Raw genomic sequence first — 26,557 nt, forward strand, 5'->3', positions numbered from 1 at the left:
CTTGGTTAATCCCGGAGCTGAGTGGTTTAGCTGAAAAAACTATTACAACATTCAGGACCTTGAAGACGCTGGATCAGCATCAGCATCTCGATCAACACTGAGCTTGTAATTACAATTGGAGGTTAGTTAGCATGACTAATCAATCTGAGCTGGATCACTCATACACAGCAACTTGGGGATGGTGCAGCAATTGATTATTCTGTCTGGCAGGGAGAACAGTGATTGCATCATCTTCTACTGCAGAGAAAAACTCACAGCAGAAGCGTGGAGCCATAGAAGCGACAGAGCTCATCATCATAATATTATATCTGTTTTATCAACAAAACCACTCAGCACAGGGATTAACCAAGATATGATTCTGCATCAGTGTAGCTACAGCATTCTCAAGGTATGTTTGCTTCATAATGCATGAAATCAAATGGTAGATTTTCTTTAAGGTATGGGATCTGTGAGCTTAAAAAACACATTCACAAACATTAGCCAGACCCGGTCCAGTGATTAGGAGCCTATGGATATGTTTGCCTAGTGCTTTGCAGATGCATATGCTAGATTGACTCTACTAGTGTCATGATTTCCGTCGAACATGTCTCATACCTTCCATTTTACCAATAAGTACCAGTAATAAGTAGTCACATACTGAGGTATACTTTCTCCTAAATCAAGGGCAAAGTAATTGTACCCGAGTACAATTATATAGATTTGCTGATTTAATGAAAAAGCCTTCCAGCTAAAACAAGGAGAGAGGATATTAATCATAGTTACAGACGGGCTCAGTGCTTCCCTCTGAGTTTTGCTCCTAGTACTACAAAGCAGATGTCATGATAGCCGATAAGTAATAATTTTTCATCTGTGCAACGCAGTCAGCACATCGCATCCAGAAACTTTAATTTATGGCTGTGGAAACACTTTTTCCAGACTCATTAACTTTTACGATGCAACAATATTCATTCCCATATTGAAAATGCAGTGGAAGCAATTTAGAAGCCACAACTGTTCCTCAGTAGTTGGTAATTTAGGAGATGCGGTTTTTAATTTACGACTCCTCAGTCCGTACGAGGAGGGGTGCACTCGTAGGTTGGCAAGTGAAGCTTCAGCTTTGGATCTAATTTAGTTGGCAGCATAATAAAGTGACCTATAGAACAATGTGGATTGGGTTGTTACTTGTTTATTGAAAAGTTGTGTCTTGTGTGTCAGGAAATAAGTTACAAGGAATCTCCAATAAACACTCATCCAGAAATTTTGATGGGGACAATAATTTTATTCAGAACAGATTGTAGCTATAGCAGTTTTCCCACATAAAACAAGTTATCTCAATGATGAGACCCCCACAGATCACAAGAACAGGGGTTCCGAGGAGCAGAACAGCAGGACCAGCATCCTAATTATCCTCAAAGGCAACTTCACTCTGAACACCCAGACTTCTCAGACCTTCTAGAAAAGTGATCAGATTATTACAGAAGTGCTAAATGTTTGAGAACTCAGGGTCTCATTATAATGATGCTGAGAATTCAGTTCACAAGTTCGAGATACACGTGTGATAATCCAGCTGAATGTAAACAATATATCTATCAATTAGCCAAAATATATAAATCAAAGCCAAAGCCATGATAAAAACACTTAAAAGTACAAAAAAAATGATAAAAGTCACCCCACTACCCCAGTACTGTTGATGTTATGGTGCGGTCGGCACCCTACCTGATCCTTTGCTAATAGGCGACTTCCTCAGAGGTAAAATCGCCTATTAGCAACAGAACGCGTGGGATACTCCATGCACCATAACACCAACTCTACTGGGTTAGTGGGGTGACTTTTTGTTACCATTTTATCATGGTTTTACCCCCTGTAGCATGTGTTACCATGCTTGGGATGTGAATTGTTTCCTAGGGTAGTCTTACACTTGGGCATTGTGGGAGCTAGTTGGTGGTGCCAACTTACCCGTACCAATAATTATTTGTGTACATTTTTTTGGTATACTTTTCAGTGTTTTAACCCCTTATCACCGACACCAGTTTTCAGCTTAATGACCAGACTTGATTTTTAGAATCTGACATGTGTCCCAATAATTGGTTATAAATTCAGAACGCTTTAACATATCCAATGTCTTCTCATGACACATTGTAATTCATGTTAGTTGTAAAATTTAAGTGATTAGTTTTGTGTTTCGGTCTGAAAAAATTTGAAAATTTGGCAAAAGTTCGTAAAAATTCTTAATTTTCTGCTTTCCAGACAGGAAGTAAAACTACCCAAAAAGCTTGATAATTAACATTTGCTGAATGTCTGCTTTATGTTGAGATGATATTTTATGCGTCCTCTCATTTTTCTAGGATGTTATGAACCGCAGAACTTTAGGTGTGATTTCTCATTTTCATGAAAATCGTTAAAGCTCACATTTTGAGGGACAACTTTGAAAAGCCTAAATAATACTAAAACCCCATAAATTACCCCACTTTATAAAATACACCCCTAAACATATGTAAAACAACTTCTATTAAGTCTACTAACCCTTTAAGTGTTTCAAATGGGTTAAAACAAAATGGAAGTGCGATTTAGAAACACTTGACTTTTTTTTGGAAAATACATTCATTTAGGCAAAAAATGACACTTTCATAATGACTAAAATGATGAAATGTTCTGCAAATTTTTCAAGGGGGATACACGGGGGGATACTAACAAAATTATCAATTTTCTATTTGGGATTTTTAGCATTTGTTTTTTCCCGGCTCGCCAGAACATAAAAATGATATTTTATCTTTATTCTCTGGTTCACTACGAGAATATATACATTTGATTGATATAGTTTTTCTTATCTTTGCTCAATTTTCCTTAGCAAAACCAATATTGAAAAAAATCTTATTGTTTTTACGATCAACAACTTTTTAGGGGCATAACTTTTGTATTTTTCTGTTGACAAATCTAGTTGAGGGCTTATTTTTTGCAAAAATAGTTGTTCTTTTCAGTGGTATCATATAAATGCACGTAACTTTTTTTGATCATTTTTTAGAACATTTTTTGTGAGGATATTTGCTCAAAAATTGTATATTACGGGAAATTTTTTGTGTTTTTTATTTACGCCGTTCACTGAGCGGGTTCAATATGGTTTTTGATTTATTGTACAGATTGATACGGACGCAGTGATACCAAATATGAACTTTTGTGTGTTTTATAGGCTTCATTTGGTTTTTATAAGTAGTTGGGCTGATTAGGGGACTTTTATTTAATTATTATAAAATTATTTTAATTTTTTTTAAAAAAAACTTTTTTTTTTTAACATTTTCTACTTCTTGGCTTGAACAAGGGTTCATCTGTTGGCATGTCCAAGACTTTACACTACAATACACTGCGTCCCAGAGAGGGGTCGGCAGCCTTGGGGGACTCGCCGGACCTCGGTGCTGCCGCAGAATGGATCGGATCGCCTAGTAAGCTCACCAGGGGGGTCTGATCATCGGGGAACACGTATACATGCTGCGGTTGTGCTTGACCATGGCATGTAAGGCGTTAAACACTCTGGATCGGATATTTTCGGATCGGATAACTGTGATGTCACTGGCAGACACTGGCACTTTCGGTACCCGATGTCCCGAAATCATCTTCTGACGCGACGCATTTCTACGGCATTTCTAAGTACCCTTAATGACAGACGTAGATTCCCGATGCAGTCATCAAGGGGTTAATCATGGGTTTGGGTTGTTTGTGATTTGTATATTTTTGGTAATTAATAAAGATAAGTTGTTTAGCTCTAGGTGGCTTTTCACACAATTTTTTCTCTCTTTGTGTGACGCTAGATAAAAATGATGACCACCAATTGAACTCAAAGTTGCACAACGCTGTCATCATACACCAAGCTTGTTTACAGTTTTTATTGACAACTATTAAAACGGTGAATGCAGCTCTTCAATATAAAGCTGTTGTTTTCCAGAAGAAAACGTAATACATGACATATTTTGTCTCTATGTGTAGCAGCACAGGTTCTGTATTTCTCTTCATCTGTGCTAGGATCAACTCCTGTGGATAAGAGGTGAGGACAGCTCAATGTTACTTCACTGGTACACAGTACAGTACCCTGGAGAAGCGCCCATTCTCAATATAGAAAGCCATTTCTAGCTTCCAGCAGCCATTTCTGACTTTTTGATCAGATACACATACATAAACAATATAGCTTCTTTCTTACGTTTGCAGGGCATTGTGATTTTTGAGATCTGTAGCAGACAATTTTGGAATGTCTGTATACCACCACCCATGCCTGATATACTGTTGTGTGTGCATATGTGGCTTACAAAATTTAATGGGAATTCAATCAATTATGGAAATAGACCCCAACTTTTTCCCCCGCCTAATGGACTGGCAGGGTACATGTTAATTTTAGCAGGGATTGGTGGTTATGGCATTTGGTGGGAGCTTAGGGTCAATGAACTGTTGCAGGAGACAAATAAGGCAGGAGCAGCCACTTACACCTCCCACTGCCGCTCCTGCCTTAAGCTCCCCTATGATCCCTGGCCTGGTTATTGGGCAACACCGACATTGGGAGATGAGTCGAAGTCTCTGTAATATTTCCTAAAATATGCAATGGATTTATAGGGTTTAAGGAAAAGTGAATGAGATTTATAGACCAAGCTACTTAGTCACTTTGAAAGTTACCCACAACACACAAGGTAGCGGTATGTTGGCCTGTTATTCATTTTCATCAAACTAATGTCAAATTTATTAGGAACTTCTAACATAACAGTAATACACAGAATACATAGAAAAATTCTTTATTCATATTTCTGGTATCTTGTAAAGATGAGCTTTCACACAGAATTGGACAGAAGTGTCATCTCCTACAATGCCATGCTTATAATCAAAGGGTCATGGCTGGGGCCAGTCATATAACTTAGGTCATAGTCATCTCTGAGTGGAGATTCACATTAAATTGAGCATCTATTCCAGCAACAAAAGTCTCAGCCAGTGTATATTTTGTTAGACAATAGGATCTGACCACAAGCTGCAATGGAATAGCATTTTGGAATTTCAGTTTTTGACTTTCACCATACTGTCCTCTTAACATTGGCCCAGATGGAACTTTTTAAGCCTTGGGTTACTTTAACTTCATCCCAGTCTAGTTTTGTATCGGGGATCTCTCCTTCTGGTTCAGGGACTGTAGAGAGGGCTCCTTGAGGTGTAGCCACAATGCGGGGCAAGGGGCCACACTCTTCTCTAAACTCCACTACATAAAGGCCTTTCTTGTTGGCCAGGTCTTGATGGGTCTCCTGTTTTACAATGCAAACAGTTAGAATTTAGCATTGCATTAATACTGAAACAATTGTAATGCAATATATAGGTCCAGGCACTGTGCATGATATCCATGGCCACATTCCTTCTAAGATAAACTTTTAAGATTATGCTAATGAGCCTGAATGGTTATGTCCCCCAGAGCCCGAGTACCTCCATGCTGCAGCTTTACTGGCTGTTACACTGTCTCCCCATCCTTTGTATGATGTAGTCACACAGTGGTAAGGGGGAGGGGCTCCTACACACTAAACGCCTGTTAAGCTACAGTATGGAGGGGATCTTTTAGGAGGGAGCCACGGATAACAAATGTAAAGAAGATTACCAGTGTCACAGTGCCTGGACGTATAAGTAAGTGCCCCTGGTTTATCATGCTTGATAATTATGGTAGATTTTCTTTAAAGGGAACCCGTTACCACACTAACAACCACCCCCACCCCACATACAATACCTTCTCCTGTAATATATTATACAAAAATACAGCACTGAATCTATATAGCTTATTTATTATTTACAATGAACAAATACAATTCATATCAGATAAATATCCACCGGTAATAGTATAAGCGAGAGAGGACATATACATGCACATATAGGGGCTGATGGTGGTGCAAAACATGCTTTTTTCACACTTCAAGGGCTTTTATTCACATCATTGCCTCTCATCAACTCTACATAATCTCATATTTACGAATCGAATAGTGAGAAAAAAAGCTATATAAATAAAGATTATTACTATTAAAAGTCAAAAAAAAGTCTCTCAACTTTCTCTGTGTGCAATCTAAAGGTGCATTTACACGACCGCCAGTGCCATAGACGACGATAAACAATGAATGCTCACGGCAGCCATGCGGCATTATTTTCTATGGAGAGGGGAGGGCATACATCCATATGAATATAGCCTTAGGAAGACATCTGAAAAGCTAGTCTCCATCCACCAACAATAATTGGTCATATTGCACAGCTACTAATTTGGAATACCAATAAAGGGGTTGTCACAAGATTGGGACCTACAGCTCTACACAGAACAGAACCTGTTCACATGGTGCAGTACTGCATGACGTCTATAGTTCGGCGCTGGTGGGGACCTGCCAGAATGGGTACTTGGGTGCTGCTGGGTCTTGGTCCCTGCTGGCACTGTGCTGTAGCGATAGTGGATGCCATGTGATGCCGTACCCTTTCGTGTAGAGACCCACTAAAACCAGGTCACCGTGAAATGGTTAGTGGGCTTATGCAGTTTGATCAAAATGTAACTAAAAACTCTCTGACCAACACTACACTCCTACTTATTGGAGCAATGAAGATGCCATAGTGCTCGAAAACAGATTGCTCATTTTATTTTTATCTAATTTTTATTTTTAATAATAAAAGGGCCCTTGTTTTGTAAGTTTATGTAATTTTGAAAAATGGTTACGGTTCATATATACGTCCCCATAGACGGCAATGGGAGCGGTACGGTGCAAAACAAGTACTGTTCCGTATCCCGTGAAAAGATAGGACATGTCCTATCTTTTCTCGGAATATGGCGCCGTGCCCCATGTATCTCTATGGAGAGGGGCGGGGGTGAGCAGTGCTCACCGCCTCCTCCTCTCCCAGGCGCGTGCACACGTTAGGCGCGTCGGGAACACGTTAATGTGAATGCAGCCTAAGACTGTATTGTTCTATACAAATCAGTACTGAACACGTCAGTCAAACTCATTAGACATTTCTGATTTATTCTTTCCTATCTTGTAGGCATCTTAAATGAATTATATCCCGAGTCTGTGTTTGGGCTCTACCTAGTCTACAGTACAACACCGTGGATATGTCTTTTTTTAATTTAATGCAGGTATTCATTTGGGTAATATCCTGGGTCAGCTGTGTTTGCATCTTATCTTTGATTAGAAAACAGTATTTAAGTGTTTATAGTTAAATATAATTTTCCATCAAAGTTATATTTTAATCAGAGTACCACCCATATTTTGCTGTTTAATTCCTATATGTATTCTATCTGTATTTATATTACAGAATAAGTTACTATATGTCGGCTTGGGGGGTGTTGACAGGTTACCTTTAAACGTAACCTACTACATGGATGCAGTATTGTACCCCAAGCACGCTTACACGTTGGTGTGTCACCCCTGTAACAGAATTTGTTCTTCCTTTATCTTCTAACGGCCTTGATTTACAGATGCATGGCATCGGTCTACATCGCTGAAGCCCCTTCTGGCTCAGTTTTCTGCTCGTTATTTACGCCTCCATTCGGAGTGTCTGCCTGCTTCCTCCCTCCCCTGCCGGAAGGTGTGAATAATTAGCAGAAGACAGAGCCAAAAGAAGCTTCTGTGATGCAGACAGGAGCCCTGGAGGCTCTCTTGCATAATTTTAAAAGATCTTCTCTAAAACTAGACCAATAGAAGATAAAGGAACAAAGGATCCTGTATTAGGGGACACAGCGTGTAAGAGTGCTTGGTGTTCAATGCTGCATCCCAGTGGTAGATTAACTTTGGGTCTGTGGATAGTTTATCATATACTGTGTTGACATTACGGGCTCATTCACACGGCCGCTGGGGGACGTATATACGTTGTATATATGTCCCCCACAGGCCAGCAATGGGCGTACTGCGCCGTACAGTGCAGCACACGTGTGGCATGGTACTATTCCGTACCCAGGGAAAATATGGGACATGTGAAAACTGTGAGAACACTAAAAATGGTTATGCGAGTCATGTAACACACCAATCAGCCTATTTATTCCCTCAGTCACCTATTACTAGAATAGTACAACTCCACTATAAGAAAGTATTCTGGGATACAATCTCAGATTGATGGGGCACAAAACTTAGCACCTACAGTAATCATTTGCTGAAAACGTGATGCAATAGACCTTTCCAGGGCGCCCATGCAACATTAAAATATTAGAATATTTTTGAGCTAAATATGTACTAATGTACTGATCTCTGCTCACTCTCTAGACTATGCATTGCAATTCATTATGGTTACATGATCCACTACAGAGGCGGCAAACCACCTCCCTGGTAACATAACTATGAACGAGAGGTCACAAGAGAGGGGAGCAATTGTCCCTCATCACCAATTTCACATTTTGGCAGCAGGCGGACTACAAGATGAGGCAGGATCCAGGGAGAATGTCAGTGTAGAATAGGATGACAAACTCATAGCACTTGAAACTGTATCTGCAGATATGGCACTGACTGAGGTAGGGGGGTTGACTTCTTTCTATATGCTTATTAATTTGGGGGTAAAAATTCTACAAATATGCTGTAATTTAATAATGTAAACTGCAGGAAAATCAAGGGCAATGACTTACCTGCTGTGCCAGACCCAAGAAGAGCGCCCTGGTGAGGTTGAGCATATTGCATGAGCCTTTCACTTTGGCGTACATGTCTGTGATGCCTATCAACTTGCAGATAGTGATAACTGCCCTGTGACAGTGGAGACCATATCCTGAACAAGAAAATATTAGAAATGTATTAAAATCTTTGTAGTTGCCCAAGAAGAGAAACAATATGGTTGTAATTTCTCTGGAAATATGACAACCATTAATTAATAGAAGGCCCTCACTATTGGTGGGCTCCAAAACTCTGCAGTGACACAGCAGAAGTTGAGCAGAGAAATGAACAGGAAATGGTTAAAAAATTGGTTATTTTTTTTATGGCAAATTTCTCATAAGTCCTCCTTATGGTCAGGGATGTGCGTGATACGTCCTCTCTTCAGAGGGCTATAACTTTGGATTTGTGGAGATATTCACGGTAAAGAATTTTGGTTGCAATGTTTAGATGTAAAAATCATTTCAGATGACATTTTAAACAGTTAATATCCCTGGTTCCTTGGCAACTAAAAAAACACAATGTTATATTCACATTAAGAAGAGATTTTCTTTTTTCCCCAAGGAATAAAAAGTGAGATTCTAGGTGCCATAGATCTGAAGTTATAGTCATCTGAATTGTACTCCCCCCCCAATTTTTAGCCAGCAAGCTGCAAGGAGAAATTGGAGGAGGCTGCAGAGGCTACTCACATCTTACAGATATTGTAAATGTTGACTTTATATTCCCACCCAGAATATTAGAGCACACTTGCTCTCTGATTTTTTTTTATATACGAAAGAATCATGTTTTACGTAAATTAAGCAAAACGATTACCATTCGATCCTCTTGCATAATGTGGCTACTGTAACACCACAACCCAGAAGACGTCCAAAAAGTTATATGTAACACGAACATACACACAAATTCCTGAATAAAGTTTATATTTCCCAACATCCTCCATTATTTATACCTATGTTATTTGTGTTCTTACTCAAATTCTTAAGAACCACACTTCTGTTATTGTGTGGCTAATACAATGGCGCACATCTTAAAAAAAAAAAAAAAAGTGACTTTTTTTATCTCATTAGCTTGGTTTATGGATATATAGTGTTTATTTTAGTTACCGTTGTGTAAGGGAGGGTTCAATAACATATCTGTGTGAAGCTCAGTGCAATTTTCTGCAAAAATTGTTTGGTATCTCCTGTGGATTTAACGTTCCCTTTGTTGCATATTTTGGTGCATATACACATGTGGGGTCTGTATGATCTCCTCACATCTTACAGTTTTCCGGAAAGCACATTTTCTTTATACAAGTATTCTGGATTTGTACACATTTTAGTGGAAATTTAGAATTTTTATGTAATGTGTTTGAATGTGTGTAATGTGTATGGTAGTGTGTATGAATTAAAAAAATATTTTTGTATACATGGTAGGCTTTGATTTCTAAAAAAATATTCTTTAGGAATAGTAGTTTCTTACTTTGTGCGTTATTGGATTTTAAACACATTTGTGGATTGCAACCAAATGTTTGCATGGTTTTTGTTTTAGCATTCTTGGGAGTGTAAAAAATAAATCTGCACACTTTATTTTTATATCTATTTTTGCGTTTGTTATGTGTTATGTAAAAATTGATGTTTTCATTGCATTTTCAATGCATTTTCTTTTGTGTTTGTCACAAAGTTTTGATTGCTATGTGTTGCAGGTTGTGACATTCTTAAAATTTCTAGCTCAAAAGCTGATTTTTGGTTATTTCAGTTGAAGTGATTTGTGATGATTTATTAAGGTGAACATATGACTAGGATCTGTGAACAAATGTTTATCTATTACATTTAGGTGCATTTTTTACCATCATGCCTGGCAGGGAATGGTTTAAATATTGATGTCAAATTTGCAGAATTCTAGAAGTTTCCACCAATATGACATTTCCTGTGCTTCTGCTTCTGTGGGATTTATATTCCCGTTGTAATAGCATTAGGGAAGTAAACAATGAGGTAACACTGACAACACATATCCGAGCCGTTCCCTTGCCTTGTACAGCACTTAATACCCCTGTCACCAGGACAGTAATAGGGTATACCGCATGGCACAAAGCAAAAGAAAACACATACCCTCCGTCTCCTCAACCTGGCAGCCCTAATAATCCAAGTGATTTTATGTCGACAAAAGCAATGGCGCCATTAAATTATAGTTTCGTTTTCCAGAACCCGGAGTTCCCAATAGTGCACCAAAAACCTACTGGAACAATTTACAGAGAAGAGAAACGGGGAGGCCAGCAAGTGAAATTAAACATTTTGGCCATCTAGTAAATTAAACTGTGATAAATGGCCTTTTAAAGATCATTCAGATGAAAATGTGTCTGGAGAGTGTTCCCCCCCTCCTTCCGCAGCAGGAAAAATCAATATATTCTTCAGGCCATAAAAAATGGCCGCTAGTGCTTATAGTTTGTTTTTTCAATTATGGTTTAAAAGAAAAAGAAGTACATTTGTGCAGTAAAGCTTGGCTGGCAGTAATAGGATTTCCCCAGAATTGTTTTACAGGCCAGTGCAATCCATCCAATGTGTTTCTGCTCCACCTGCTCAGGCTCACACTTCTACAATACATCCGTATAAAAAGCTACATGGAGCTCAGCCCGTCACCATACAGATCCCACTCACCGTGATTCTGTTTCTTCATTTTTAATGTAGTTCTCTTATATGTTGATGTTATATCATGAAATACTACAAAGAAGGGATAAAAATACAAAGTGATGTTACCATCTCCATACAGTGTATACACAGGCTGCAAGCAGCAACAAGTCAAAACAGGAAAAACTTAAAGGGCACCTACCACCACAAATCTACCTATAAAGGTAGATTGGGTGGTAGGTGGATCAATGGGACGTGAGGATAGCCCTTTTAAGGGCTAATCCTCACGTCCCTGCACTTTTTTGATAACTTTAATTTGATATTTATTCAAATTTACTTATGCAGCTACCGGGGCGTGGAGTAGCCGCATCTGAGGTTACACGAGGCGGCTACTCCACGCCCCGGTAGCCACTTTACCCCTCCTACTCACCCATCTTCGGCGCGCAGCTCCGCGTAGCTGCGCGCCCTCGTCCGGCGATCCTGCCGTCTGCGCATGCGCAGAAGAGCAGGCCCGCGCCTGTTTCGGCGTTGTGACCGCGCAGGAAGAAGCAGTGCACGCAATGCATCAGAGCCTGCTATAGGTCTACCATGGTCTATATCATATTTGAAAGGAAAAATTCTTCCTATGATAAAAGGTCTCCGTAAGAGTAATGTTTATGAGATGAGGCATACTGTATAGTAGTAACTATACCATGAAGTTGTAAAATTGCACATATATGATACAAAATCTCAAAGAGTCCTTCCAGTGCAAATTTAGATTGATGCCCATACCTCTCTGCCAGCATCTGCCTGTATAAAAAGGCCGTAGTGATCCACGTCTACAGCCACGTTCCTACTACTGAACTGAAACTCATATAGTAGCAGGCGAACAGCTGTAGACAGGTATCACTGGCGCCCTACATATACAGACAGAATTCGCCAGTGATGGGGGCACAGCAGGGGGAAGAGGTAATTTTTTTTTTTACTTTTTAAAGACACCCCAGGCATACATTAAAAATTATCTATTTCAGGACAAACATTAAAAAAGTGTTAACACCATGTTTGCATAAGCACTATGTTAACACTTAAAGGAAATCTACCATTTGCTTTTATGCAATGTGAACCAAACATGCAATGCTGTAGCTTTATGCAATGCTGTAGCTACACTGATGCAGAAACATATTGTTCCCTGTGGTTTTGCTGAAAAAAACTTTTATAAAAATTATGATAATGAGGCTCTGTTTCTCGGCATCACTGTGTTGTGCCTGGCAGCAGAAGTAATCAATCGCTGCACCATCCCCCAGCTGCTGTGTACGAGTTATCCAGCTCAGGTTGATTAATCCTGTCTAGACAGTTCAGACAGCTCTATTATGTACGGAAGCCAGTCTGCACCCAGCTTTTATATTTCTTTTTTGAGCAAAACCACTCGGTTCAGGGGTGAAACAAGATATGTTTCTGTATCGTCGTAGTTACAGAATTCTCAAGGTATGTTTAGTTCACAATGCACGAAAACAAAATGGTAGATTTCCTTTAATTAACTATGTAAACGTGATACAATCAGGACAGGTTCCTTCACACACCCTTATAAATGAGCTGCAAACCGCAATTCATATGCTGCACTTGTCCAGGCACCTCCACGCCATGGATTTAACAACTAGTGCAGCTCGCAGCTCATCTCTAAGGCCCCTGATATCGTGGGCACCAGTGGTGCAATTTTCAGTGGACTGAAAAAATAACAAATAAATCCACAAATCACTCCCTCTGAGGCAGATCGAGCTGCTGGGCACAAGTGACCATGGGACCTTATTCTTCTGCCGACATAAAACTCAGGCACGTGCAGTAGTAGATATGAGCAGCTCTGGTGGGGATTAGAGTTGTTCCCCAAGTTCTTAAAGTCTCTCCGCACACCAGGAAATATCAATTTTAGAGGAAACCTGCGTTTGGCCGAAAAACAGGTATTTGCATAAAGCGTATAAAGAGCCCTACACGACACGGTCATACTCCTGCTTGATTATATCTTGGTTGTACTGGGAAAGATGATGAATAAAGACAATCAAAACAGGAAAATACTAAATTGTGTTGCCCAATTAGCCTGGTCAACAAGGCTCAAAGTAAGGGGTAAGTGAGTCCTATTCAGTGAATGATGCTGATACATTTACAGTCACCATGAGCTTACTTGTGTGGTTGTCGTATCGCTCAATATAATGCAGGTACTGGACAGCTCGGTTCTTTGCCTGAAGCCAAAACAGAATGAACAAAGTGAAGTTAAAGAAACAAACTGCAACTAAACGAACTCTATGGAACAGTTATATTGGAACCCTAAACCCAGTTCACATATAGGTTTCCCACAATGTTCTGTCCTTTACATTGCTGCAGTTTAGTGTAGTTACACACCACAGATCCATCAGGCTGCGCTCACACGTTAAGTTAAAAACATTTTTAAATGCACTTCAAACAGATAGGGCCTTGGCACGATCGTATAGACATCTCCACTGAGACACATGCGATCGGGAATGAGCACCAGGGGGCAGATTTATCACAAGCGTTTTAATGTAAAACAGTGCATAGTGCAAATTGATAAACCTGGTGCAGCATAAATTTTTGCACCTCCTATTAGTTTATGCCAGAAAGCTGCGTCAAAATTCTGGCGCCATGAAATAAGTCCCATGCTGATGTGCTGTGGCTACCCATCTACTGAGGGAGGGCATGTGCCGTGGCTACCCATACACTGGGGGGGGGGGGGGGCATGTGCAGAGGCTACCCATCTACTGGGGGGTGGCATGTGCTGAGGCTACCCATCTACTGGGGGGGGGGGGGGCATGTGCTGTGGCTGAGATATTCACCAGGAGGTTCAGAGCTTAATGCTGGAAGTCCATGTAAACCTCTAAGCCAGTGGTTCTCAACCTTTCTAATGCTGTGACCCCGCAATACAGTTCCTCATGCTGTGGTGACCCCATTCCATGCAACTCGCAGTAAAAACACAGTAAAATTGTCCCGACCCACAGGTTGAGAACCACTGCTCTAAGCGAAGCTTGCCTTGTGAATTTTAATTATTCTCTGCATCTGCCTCAAAATACTAAATAATGCGGACAACCCTTTGAAGTGAAAGAGACTTACCTTTCTAAGTGCAATCATTCTGTCACTTGCTTTCCCAAGAGCAAAACCTGTTGTAAAGGAGAAAATATTTAAATTTCTCTTCATTGTGTTATCCGACCATCATAAACGAGACAAGGACTCTGTTTTATATATGACTATAATACTCGGAGTGCACTCCTCTGCACTCTGGTCGGGGGGTGAGATTCAGGGTTATCGGACTGCGCCCCAAATGCCTGCAACTGGAGCATTGTGTTCTCAAAATTACAAACTTTTAATTTTTACACTTGAATCATGAGACAATGAGACGTTATGATGGGAGAACCCACATTTATTTCTTCCACAACAGGCAGAAAAATTTCTTACCGGCAGCTCCTTTGCCATTGCCGACCGCCACCAAGGCACTGACAGATCTCTTCCTCCCTTCTTTGGCAGTCATGTTGAACACACTTTTCAGCTACAATGACACAAGGAGGTAATGTGTATAATACAACCACCTTAGTAAGGTCATGGAAAACATAATTACAGTAACAATGGATCAGTCTGTTATTCTCCATTCTGATAAGTAATGAGAATACCCAATTGACGAGTAGAGAACATGTGTTTCCATGCAGAACTAGGCTTCTAGGTATGAACGGCACCAAGGACAAAGATTTTCTACATTCACGTCCAGGATTTACATTTGAGCTCCCCGATATTCCAAAAAGCAACACAAAGTTATATTGTGACGGTCAAAAATTTCCAGTTTAAGCAAAGAAATTATTTTGTAATTTTTGGAATATATTTTATGAATCATGAATGTTAAAGGGATTCTTTAACAATGTTCTCATTCCAACCCCACCTAGCCAAAATTGTCCTAGTATTATGTTGATTGGGACAAGAAACTGTGGAGCAGATCCAGGTGACCAAAGAATGGAAGTAAAGAAACCCATCCTCCATTTAACTTTTCAAGGGAGTCTACCAAGCATTATAATGTGTTGGTAGCATGTTGTATAGAAATAAACTGATTTCTAAGATGACTTATTTCATTCTCTCCATTATACCATTAGAAATGGCCATTTTATCTGTATGCTAATGAGGCAGTGGGTACACCCTGGGTATGACTGCAGCACCCACTTCTATTCCTGCTTGGACTTCTACACCCTCTGTCAGAGAAGTAGCATATTGGCCTTGTGAGAGGCAGGGGTTGACACTGGAAGAGGAAAGCGATTTATAGGGGTATTCCCACAAAGACAAGTTTCTTAAATGTACACAGGATGACCAAATAACACATTCTGTAATTCAAGGTTATTAACAAAAATACAGCATTTCACAGATATAAGTCCAACCTGTCCCTATCGGTCCTGGTGTACACAATCTCAGTTGCCCCTATATCTTCTGACTTGGGGTCGGGGATGCCATCTTGGATTTTGGTGTGACAGCCGTGGAGCTCATATTTCTGTCTCTCTCTGCTCTAGCGCCCCCTGAAGTCCAAGATGGAGCTCACAGACACAGAGTTCCTGTCGGCAGCATTGTGAGGAGTGTAAAGCTACAGACAAGTTATAAGATATCTGGGGAGGCACAACATCTAGTGTGTTGTGGAACAGCAGAGAAGTAGGAGAGCTGACCATCATTGTGTGCAATAGGCATCTCATCATCTCTGATCTGTCTCATCTATCTATGTGTCAGATGTGTATATGTACAATGTTCAGAAACAAGATGAAAGTGTATATAAACCCTGTACCCTGATAATGTAAGCACATTGTCAGCTCACAGAACTAGATGGATCATGAAGTGTCTGCATAGAGAGTCCCCACCCACACTAAAATATTATACTGACCATCACTGAGTGATAGGAGCTAAAACAGCAATAAAACGGAGTTAAAAATATCTTTATTGTGTTAATATCACTAGGGGATTGAAACTTGAGAATTATCCAATATGGGAAACCCCTTTAAGGGCTTAGGCTTGACCAAAGGTGTCAGGTCTGCAGCAGTGGCTGCTTTATGGAACCTACACCATGTGAACTGCTAGACATTTTACATGTAGTGCTGTGCTTTTGGCTCACAGACAGGGCTACTAGTATAACTATGAAAGGATTATTCTCTCCAAAACCCAAAGTTACCATTTTACTAGTATAAAATCCATACTCACAGCAAAGGCAAACACTATGATTTCTCCTCAGCCTTATCACGTAGGTTGATAAATCTGACGTGGCACAAGTCTGTCTTGTCTAATTGTGCACCTGTCTATTCTGGGACACTTTGATAAATTTCTCTGCATGTTAAAGGTTTAGGTTTCCCTAAAATGCATCAGTTTACCTTTGTTCCTGAGATTTTAGATATGGATAACATAATGGGGCAGATTTATAAAACGTGTCCTATGGTTAGAACATGCAGAGTTCTTATAAATCTGGTGCAGTATTTGACTATCTAGTCGTACTCTGCGCCTCCTATTAGTTGGCTTTCCTTACGCCAGAAAACTAGGACACAATTCTATTGGTTCACCAGTATTTCTGGCGCAAGGTAATGCCCCCTTTTCACAGGCCATGCCCCTTTTGTCAAGCTAGTCGTAGGAGAGCCAAAAACTGTCTAAAATCCTTTATAAATGTGGTGGGGATAGTTTATTTTAGAGCAAACTACGACAGAATTCTGTTGTAGTCAGATTAATAAATCCCCCCCACCCAATATATCTACATTGCTCAAAAAAAAAATATAAAAGGGAACACTCAGAATACTTCATTCATTCAGATCTAGGATATTATTTCAGCAAATACTTTGTTTTGTACAAAGTTGAATGTGCTGACAAAATTACAAAAATAACAACAATGGAAAACAAATTTATTAACCAGTGGAGGCCTGGATTTACCCACAAAATTAAAGGGGAGAAACATACTACGGGCGGATCCAACTTTAATGTAATGTCCGTAAAACAAGATAAAATGAGGCTCAGTATTGTGAGGGGCCTCCACGTGCCTGTATGATTTCCCCACAAAGCCTCGGCAACCCACACAAGTGGTTCAAGAAGTGCAGCTCATCCAGGATAGCACATCAACGCAAGCTGTGGCAAGAAGGTTTGTGGTGTCTGTCAGTGTGGTGTCCAGAGGCTGGAGGTCCTACCAGGAGACGTGGCTGGGGCCCTAGGAGGGCAACAACCCAGCAGCAGGACCTCTACCTTTGTGCATGGAGGAACAGGAGGAGCACCGCCAGAGCCCTGAAAAATGGCCTCAAGCAGCCACAAATGTGCATGTGTCTGCACAAACTGACTCCATGAGGATGGTATGAGGGCCCCAAGTCCACAGATGGGGGTTGTGCTCACAGCCCAATACCATGCGAGACACTTGGCATTTGACAGATAACACCAGGTATGGCCAAGTCACCATGTGACAGACGAGAAGTCTGGAGGCTCTGTGGAAAGTGACCTGCTGCCTGCAATATCCTTCAGCATGACCGATTTGGCAGTGGGTCAGTAATGTGGGGGGTGACATCTCTTTGGAGGGCTGCATTGCCTTCCATGTGCTCACCAGAGGTAGCCGGACTGCCGTTAGGTATTGAGATGAGATCCTCAGACCCCTTGTGAGACCATAGGCTGGTGATGTTAGCCCTGGGTTCCTCCTAATGCAGGACAATGCTAGACCTCACGTTGCTGGAGTGTGTCAGCAGTTCCTGCAAGATGAAGGCATTGAAGCTATGGACTGGTCGCTCGTTCCCCAGACCTGAATCTGATTGAGCACATCTGGGACATTGTGTCTCACTCCATCCACCAATGTCACATTGCACCACAGTAGCTGGCGGATGCTTTAGTCCAGGTCTGGGAGAAGATCCCTCAAACCATCCGCAACCTCATTAGGAGCCTGCCGAGGCGTTGTAGGGAGGCCATACAGGCACGTGGAGGCCACACACAATACTCAGCTTCATTTTGTTTTACAAACAAGTTTTATTCTACTTTAATTTTGTGGGGGACTCCAAATACAGGCCTCCATTGGTTAATAAATTTGGTGATTTTATCGTCAGCACATTTAACTTTGTAGAGTATTCAGTGAGAATATTTCATTCATTCACATCTAGGATGTTATTTGAGTGTTCCCTCAGTGTATCTCACTCTCTGTATATATACAATATTGAGTCAGAGTTTATCTTGTTCCAGCTGTACTTTCCGAACCTCTACTATACCACCGGATGGCAGCATTGTCACACTCTTTATTTAATCTAAGTTAAATAAACATTATAATCGGTTGTGGAAAAATACGGCGCCTCCACCAACACACAGCAGACTGCAGCAAGTCCCATCAGTGCCATAAAACTGATACCACTTTCCTCTTTTCCTTTTCTTTTCCCACCGTTATTGCAGGGCATCTCTTCAAACACATGCTTTGGAAGATGTCTCGGGAACAGGATACATTTTGATTTCTTTAATGTTAGGCCTGTGGTAACTGAAGTGCACATCAGATTGTGTTTGCTGACAGCCACTGCAAAATGTAAAAAGGTCAATACAGATGAACCTGCACCCAGCAGATTTGTCCATGACCTTTCTTCATTGCACATTTTAAGGGTTTGATAACATACAATACAGATAAAATGTGCTACTTTACAGACCACAAAATTGCCAACCGCCAAGACAAGATTAATAATAGTATAAAAGAGAGAGAGGGGAAAAAGGAAAGTAACTGTGTGTTGCCCGTAAAAAACTACTGGTTTGCAGTTCAGCTGAATTCTAAGAAACAATTGATCATAGAGCAACTGAATATACATATTATACATTACATACACTCACCGGCCACTTTATTAGGTACACCTGTCCAACTGCTCGTTAACACTTAATTTCTAATCAGCCAATCACATGGCGGCAACTCAGTGCATTTAGGCATGTAGACATGGTCTCCTGCAGTTCAAACCGAGCATCAGTATGGGGAAGAAAGGTGATTTGAGTGCCTTTGAACGTGGCATGGTTGTTGGTGCCAGAAGGGCTGGTCTGAGTATTTCAGAAACTGCTCATCTACTGGGATTTTCACGCTCAACCATCTCTAGGGTTTACAGAGAATGGTCCGAAAAAGAAAAAACATCCAGTGAGCGGCAGTTCTGTGGGCGGAAATGCCTTGTTGATGCCAGAGGTCAGAGGAGAATGGGCAGACTGGTTCGAGCTGATAGAAAGGCAACAGTGACTCAAATCGCCACCCGTTACAACCAAGGTAGGCAGAAGAGCATCTCTGAACGCACAGTACGTCCAACTTTGAGGCAGATGGGCTACAGCAGCAGAAGACCACACTGGGTGGCACTCCTTTCAGCTAAGAACAGGAAACCGGGGCTACAATTTGCACAAGCTCATCGAAATTGGACAGTAGAAGATTGGAAAAACGTTGCCTGGTCTGATGAGTCTCGATTTCTGCTGCGACATTCGGATGGTAGGGTCAGAATTTGGCGTCAACAACATAAAAGCATGGATCCATCCTGCCTTGTATCAACGGTTCAGGCTGGTGGTGATGGTGTCATGGTGTGGGGAATATTTTCTTGGCACTCTTTGGGCCCCTTGGTACCAATTGAGCATCCTTGCAACGCCACAGCCTACCTGAGTATTGTTGCTGACCATGTCCATCCCTTTATGACCAAAATGTACCCAACATCTGATGGCTACTTTCAGCAGGATAATGCGCCATGTCATAAAGCTGGAATCATCTCAGACTGGTTTCTTGAACATGACAATGAGTTCACTGTACTCAAATGGCCCCCCCAGTCACTAGACCTCAATCCAATAGAGCATCTTTGGGATGTGGTGGAACGGGAGATTCGCATCATGGATGTGCAGCCGACAAATCTGCGGCAACTGTGTGATGCCATCATGTCAATATGGACCAAAATCTCTGAGAAATGCTTCCAGCACCTTGTTGAATCTATGCCACGAAGAATTGAGGCCGTTCTGAAGGCAAAAGGGGGTCCAACCCGTTACTAGCATGGTGTACCTAATAAAGTGGCCGGTGAGTGTATGTGAATGTATATATGTAAAATTATGAAGGGCCAAAGTAGGAGACATTGTCAACAGGAGAACATTTTTCTAAAAGGCAAATCAAGTGTGTAATTACAGGGGTTTGCCACTTAAAGCATAGCTGTAAAGTTACTGGCAAAAAGCAGTTTTAGCGCAGCCGTAGAGAGCATTTGACAACAAATCCAACGATACCTGTATCATGCTTCTTCCTATCCAGAGATATAGGGCTAACATATACATAAGGCTATCCGTAAAATCCTTTTAGTTTCTCCCAAAGTGGGCGGGGCTTCCTGGTTGTGACATCAGCTCAGGGCACTGAAGCCAGAGCACTCAGGGTATTCATATATATCAGGAGAGCATGTTTGTAATCGGACAACCGGAGGCATGTTAGGAGTCACATGCTTGTGACATCACCCAAGGTACTATCTTCTTGCACTCCTCTCTCAACAAGCCTCCTCTTGTCCCTAGTTGTTATATAAGGTTTCCCATGGTGACCAGAAAGCATGAAAAAGAAAGAGTAGCCTGGGGGGACAAGGTAAAGCCTCTGTACCTTGAGATGGGGCCTATCGCATGGGAGGAGCCATCATCAAGGAGCAAAGAAGCCTCAGATATCTGTACAGACGAGGTCAGTTCATGGAGAAGAGAAGTAAAGGTGTGAGGCAGAACATGACTGGATGGGTATGGGCACAGAATCCTTTGGTCTAAAGTCCTAAATGTCCCCTGACAGTGGAAAACTTGTCCTGCCAAGGGCCTGGGGGCATTCCTAAGGCTATTCTTGAGTGTGTGGGGGGACTATTACTAAGTGTGCAGGGAGACTAACTGAGGGATTTAGTCAGTTTTGTGGCATTACAATAATCATAAAAATAATAAGCGCGTGTTCCTTTCAGGAGACCTTATAAAGGCAGGGGAGATGATAACGATATTAAGTGTAGGGGCATTATTTAGTGTGGAATCACATTCAGGGGGCAGTCTTAGGTGAGGAGCACAGTTAGAAAGAGATCATTCTTAGGGGACCAATATTTAGGGACAATGTTAACCCCTTTGTGCACTACGACGTACTATAATGTGTTGCTTCAGGGGGTGTATGGAGAAAGGTCATGGGCTGAGCTTTCTCCATATACAGAGAGTGTCAGCTGTATAACACAATGAAGTGCTTACTCCACCCAAAGCACTTTGGCCTCATTTGCATACCTAAGGGAATTTACGCATTGGAAGGAGGAGCTTGAAAATAAAAACAAAAGGTATGGGTGACATGTGGGAACTGCCCTACATAACATAGGGTAATGCCCACAGATCAGGGTGACAAATTCTCTATGAACAGAAAGCATAAAACCCTTGACAAGAATCTCAACTACTGAACACAAAAAGCTAACGGTGGTAACAAAATGTACAGAAATATTATACATTCTGTGTACAGTAAGCAGAGAAGTAACAGCGGCACAGAGGACAATATAGAGAGCTTCTGAATCCAGGAATGGGGAACTTCACTCACTAGAGGTTATTTCCATTTTTATATATTGGCGTTTTGTATATATACGTAAATGCGATACCAATCTGTAAATATCTAAATTTCAAAAATGCCCAAATAGCCGTTCTTGCCTGTGTTCTTCAGTTTAAAATAACAACCAATTTCATCTACTTTAAAACAGTCTGAATAAGCACTTAAAAATCTTGCAGTTTTGAATGTGGCGAATGGCTCGGCAACCGTCACAATATAACAAAAAGAAGCCAAAAATAAAATATGTTCCTTTTGTATTGTTAGTAAGAAGAGAAGTGTTAAAAAAAAAACATCTTTCCTTGAGCAGCTACGAAAATTATGAGAAATTAACTCATAAAATACCACGTTTCTGGGACTTTTATACCCTTAGCCTATGCATGTGCTGGATGTATAATAGCTTGTATGAATAGATTACTGACATCGTAATACACCGCATTAAGTGAGCCCCCTAAATACAAAGATTGAAAGTGGTGGTTGCCTGTACCTGACCATATACCACACTGAGCGGCTTTTATATCTCCTCTAATAACGTTTTACAGTGCTTCCACTTTTCTGCTTCTCCAAAGACTTCCCCTGCTTTCTCTTGGCTTTGCTCTTAATCCCATGATGCCTCAGCATTGCCTCACATGACCAGATAGTGTAAAAATTTCTCTGTTGGATGTACACTGATTATCCTTCCCTCTGTACTTGTCTTAAAAGAAAATCTAGCATCAAGCATGATAAACCAGGGGCACTTCCTCAGATTCAGGCACCGTGACTGTGGTAATTTCATTTATCCATGGCCTTCTTCCTTGTAAAAATCAACTTTTAAAATTATGCTAATGATCCTGAAGGGATCTTGAGGCGTTACTAGGCTGTAACAATGAGCAGAACATGCCTCATCCAACCCCCTGCTCTCTCCCTTCTCCCTCTAATCTAGCAGTAGCAGCAAGTGCAGGGGGGAGGGAAACCCTGCCTTGCTCATTGTAACAGTGTGTAGCTACAGAACTGAGGGGCTCTGAAAACAAAGGAAGGAGGCCATGGATAACAAATAGATCCCACTGTGACGGTGGGAATCTTCTTCTATGAGTAAGTGTACCTGGTTTATCATGATGGATTTTGATGGTAGATTTCCTTTGATAGTCTACATAAGTAAACAATCACCTTCCAAAGTATAACTGTGTGGCAGGAACCTGAATATTATTAGTAACTATGATAGGACTTTTGGCATTCAGAACACATGCACAACTATCCGAGCTGAGAATAAGAATATTGGGGAAGGATAGCAGTCAGGTGTCACCTAGTGAAGGTACATGGTCACCTAAACAGCTAATATCCCATGCAGGGAAACGGTAGGAAAGCTTTTTTTGACAAAGCCAGTAAAAGAAAATTTCTAGAGACTTGTAAAATTAAAGAGATGTCACGGTCTGGTTAACAAAACCATATTTTTCTAATGTAACAGATCATTACAAAACTGGGAACAGCCCCCCCCCCCTCGCCCAAAGTTCTTTGTGCCCGCTGTCCCTGGCGTCTGTCTCGTCTGGGCATTATCTATGTAGCTCAGCTGATGTGTCATCATTAACATAGAGAATGCTCCATCGTGCTGTGCATTGTTTCGCACTTCTCATACCGCACATTTCTACTGCTATAAACGTGATATATGAAATGAATGCAATGTCACCGCTACATCTAATCTGCCATCACATTAGCAGCATTCTTGTAACGCAAATAAAACTTACCTCAATCACTCTGCAGTCAAAATCCTCATATGTTTCTGGGGAGACAAAAACAAAACAATATAATTTGCATATTAATGTGGTGGGCCAGATACACTAAAGAGAGGACATCATATTGGAAGTTTATACAATTTCCAATATACTTTCTGTATCAATTCCTCCAGGTTTTCTAGATCTCTGCTTGCTGTTCTGCTATAGAAAGCTTCCATGTTTACTTCCAGTGAATAGAAATCGGTCAAGGTGTTGTCATGGTCAGGTAAGTGAACGAGCCGTTATAATCAGAGCCGTGTGATAGTAACTGCCTTTCCATCACAAGACCATGGACAGATTTCTATCTAAAAGTAAACATAGAAGCTTTCCACAACAGGACAGCAAGCAGAGATCTAGAACACTTGGAGGAATTGATACAGAAAGTGTATTGGAAAATTGTATAAACTTCCATTGCACAAACAACATCAATTATTTGCGGAGAGTGGACAATCCCTTTAAGAACCAAGCTCATAAATTATGTCAACTCATTCACTTGGCAGCTAAAATCCGTGTTGCGGCCGGTTGGAAATCGCTGCTCCTTTCGGTAGCCCATGTCAAGGCCAGGGTCACAAAGATGATGACATTTGGAAAGATCTCAGCAGTAAGGGAAGCCTTCTTTAAAACATGCCAACTAGGTAGGTGTATGTAATCCATCCATAATCAGGCAGCTACCCGGGCTCCTTAGTTTGTTAGTTATCGAACATTGAGTAACATTTATTGACTGGGATGAGATAAGTGTGCCTATAGGTGCCTGCTGGATTCATATTTCACACCCCCTTATCCCTTTCACGTCTACCCCTTTCCTGCAGCCACATGACCACACTGGACTCATATGTTATGGGCGCTCCCATGACTACTGTGAAGGGAGATGGGTATAACCCCCACCCCCACTCTTTTTAGTCACAGGCCTGTTCTACATTTCTGTATACGTGGGGACCCTTACACTGTTTTTTTATTTTTTTACTTGCCAACTCCTTTAATAAAAACTGTTGAAACTAAAAAATATAATAATTGTGCACTGCTGGAAAAAAAAGGATATTACCTTTTGCCCTAAAAAGAAGTCAAGACACGGTCACAACTCAAATATCGCAGAACTGCAGGAAATGTTTTCCTGTTTTGACCTTTTACAGAAAGGACAGAACATCATAACATAAGGATCCAAGGGAAAAGAAACCTGACAGATTGTTTTCTTATTATTGTAGACAGCAGGACAGGAGCAATGTTACCCAGAGATTGGGGTGAGTGGATGAAGGTCTTCGTCTCCCCAATGATCTTTCCCGACTCATCTCTAGTAATTAATGAACACAGTAGCAATCTCATTTTCTCAGTGGTCTAGTCTGATGTATACAAGAGAGAATGCCAAATATAGCTTCCTGTAGTATTACTTATTTTATGACATCACCCAAAATAAATCTTATCAAAATCCATAATAAACCAGGAACACTTCCTCAGGCAGCAAGACTTCGGTAATCTTCTTATATTTGTTATCCATGGCCTCCTTTCTTATAAAGACAACTATTAAAGTTATTCAAACAAACCTGTTGCATCATGAAGGGCCTTTGGTAACATTTGCAAAGCATAATTTTAAAAAGTTGATTTTAGAAGGGAGGAGGCCATGGATAACAAATAAGAATATTACCACAGTCTGGATCTATGAGTAAGTGTCCCTGGTTTATCAGTATGGATTTGGATGGTAGATTTCCTTTAAAGGAACACAAAAAGAAAGTGCTAATTTTCTCAAATGAGACCAAATTTATGTGTACTTTCTCTTGCTACATTAGAAGAGATTAATGAGATGCCTACTACACACTCTGTTACATATCTGTTTTCACTCCCCAGATAAAGAACTTATCTGTCTGTAGCTTGCAGCTTCTCTCTGCTCAGGATGTGGTATTTGCTGGCAGGAAGTAAGTGAGTGTCTGTGTCAGTATGAGGTCTGTCCTGGACTGCAAGGGGGAGAGGCTAGAGTGCAGGGGACAGATATAGAAATATCAGCTCCAGGCCGTCACACAGAAATCCAAGATGGCTTCCCCGACCCCAAGTCAGGAGTTACAGGGCAGTGTATAGGGGCAACTGAAATTGTGCACTCCAAGACTGATGGAAAATGAAAGGAGATAAAGCAACCACCTGTGCACCCCCGGGGCATATCTATGCCTGGGCCACACTCTACTTTTCTTCTGTGTTTTTTTGAGCAGCTGTAAGACAACTGGAAACCTCCCTTAGTGCCTAGTTAGTAGAACAAAACATCACTATCCCCCACTTCATCAGCTAGTCACCATCTAAACTGAGCTAATATCTTTATTTCCTTGTACAATTTAAATAAAATCTATAGTGTGGATTTAGCAGCCATGTAATATTCTTCATGTCCTAACTAAACAGATAAGTTTCGCATCATCTATTAAAAATAGCCAATTAGAGTCACTGTGTTAGACCTCCCTCTAGACCTCTAAGCTCTCAATAAGCAGCGAGTCATAGTCTTAAAATAAAAGTTAAAATTAAAGGAAACCTATCAGCAGAAACTTAGCCTCTTTTTTTCTACCTTGTAAGGCAGCTCCCTTACCATCGAGCATGACTCTCAGGAAGCCTAAAGATAGGAAGGAACAGATTCCCATCTGCAGACAGCACCGTTTTGATGTCTGTATCTTGTCAGTAGAATGTAGGGGACTAGTTTTGCCAGGCGACATTGTAAGTCTACACACGCCTGCAAGTCTCAGTAAGGGAACTTTTTTTTTGTCAATTATAGTCATTTTCACAGCTAACTTTACCATGATGGTTCCCTTACCTCCATTAGGACCTGGATCAGGATGTCCAATACTGATTCCTCCCCAGCTCTGACCGGTCCATCCTCTTTCTCTTTTAATTCTAGTCTTCCGTTTTTTTTCAAACTCATCCCTTTCCTGAATTATTTTGGCTTGCATGGCTTCTATTTCTTGTTGATTCCTCTTTGAAATGGCCTGTGTCTTTCCACTTGCTAATATAGGAACATTTAATCCTGGCCAAAGATGTCCAGATCTCCCTTGAAAACAAAAGAAACTGTTAATAAACAGCAAATATTATTGGTCAAATAAAAATGATATTAAGATAGTGATT

At 40.9% G+C, this 26,557-nt stretch overlaps 1 protein-coding gene across 1 annotated transcript in view; it reads right to left on the minus strand.

Annotated features, from left to right (window-relative positions):
* Nucleotides 1-4,735: 4,735 nt before the first annotated feature.
* MRPS5 (mitochondrial ribosomal protein S5) overlaps nucleotides 4,736-26,557 on the minus strand; it is a 57,702-nt gene continuing 35,880 nt past the window's right edge. The window contains exons 4-11 of the mRNA XM_072140721.1: nucleotides 26,250-26,483; nucleotides 23,441-23,475; nucleotides 14,633-14,723; nucleotides 14,291-14,337; nucleotides 13,350-13,407; nucleotides 11,225-11,287; nucleotides 8,573-8,709; nucleotides 4,736-5,246 (exon numbers count right to left, since the gene is read on the minus strand). Of these exons, the coding sequence (XP_071996822.1) occupies nucleotides 5,022-5,246; nucleotides 8,573-8,709; nucleotides 11,225-11,287; nucleotides 13,350-13,407; nucleotides 14,291-14,337; nucleotides 14,633-14,723; nucleotides 23,441-23,475; nucleotides 26,250-26,483 (890 nt within the window). The 3' untranslated portion in view covers nucleotides 4,736-5,021. The remainder of the gene's footprint in view (nucleotides 5,247-8,572; nucleotides 8,710-11,224; nucleotides 11,288-13,349; nucleotides 13,408-14,290; nucleotides 14,338-14,632; nucleotides 14,724-23,440; nucleotides 23,476-26,249; nucleotides 26,484-26,557) is intronic.

This window comes from Engystomops pustulosus, chromosome 3 (assembly GCF_040894005.1).
Source record: "Engystomops pustulosus chromosome 3, aEngPut4.maternal, whole genome shotgun sequence".
NCBI classification, from domain to species: domain Eukaryota; kingdom Metazoa; phylum Chordata; class Amphibia; order Anura; family Leptodactylidae; genus Engystomops; species Engystomops pustulosus.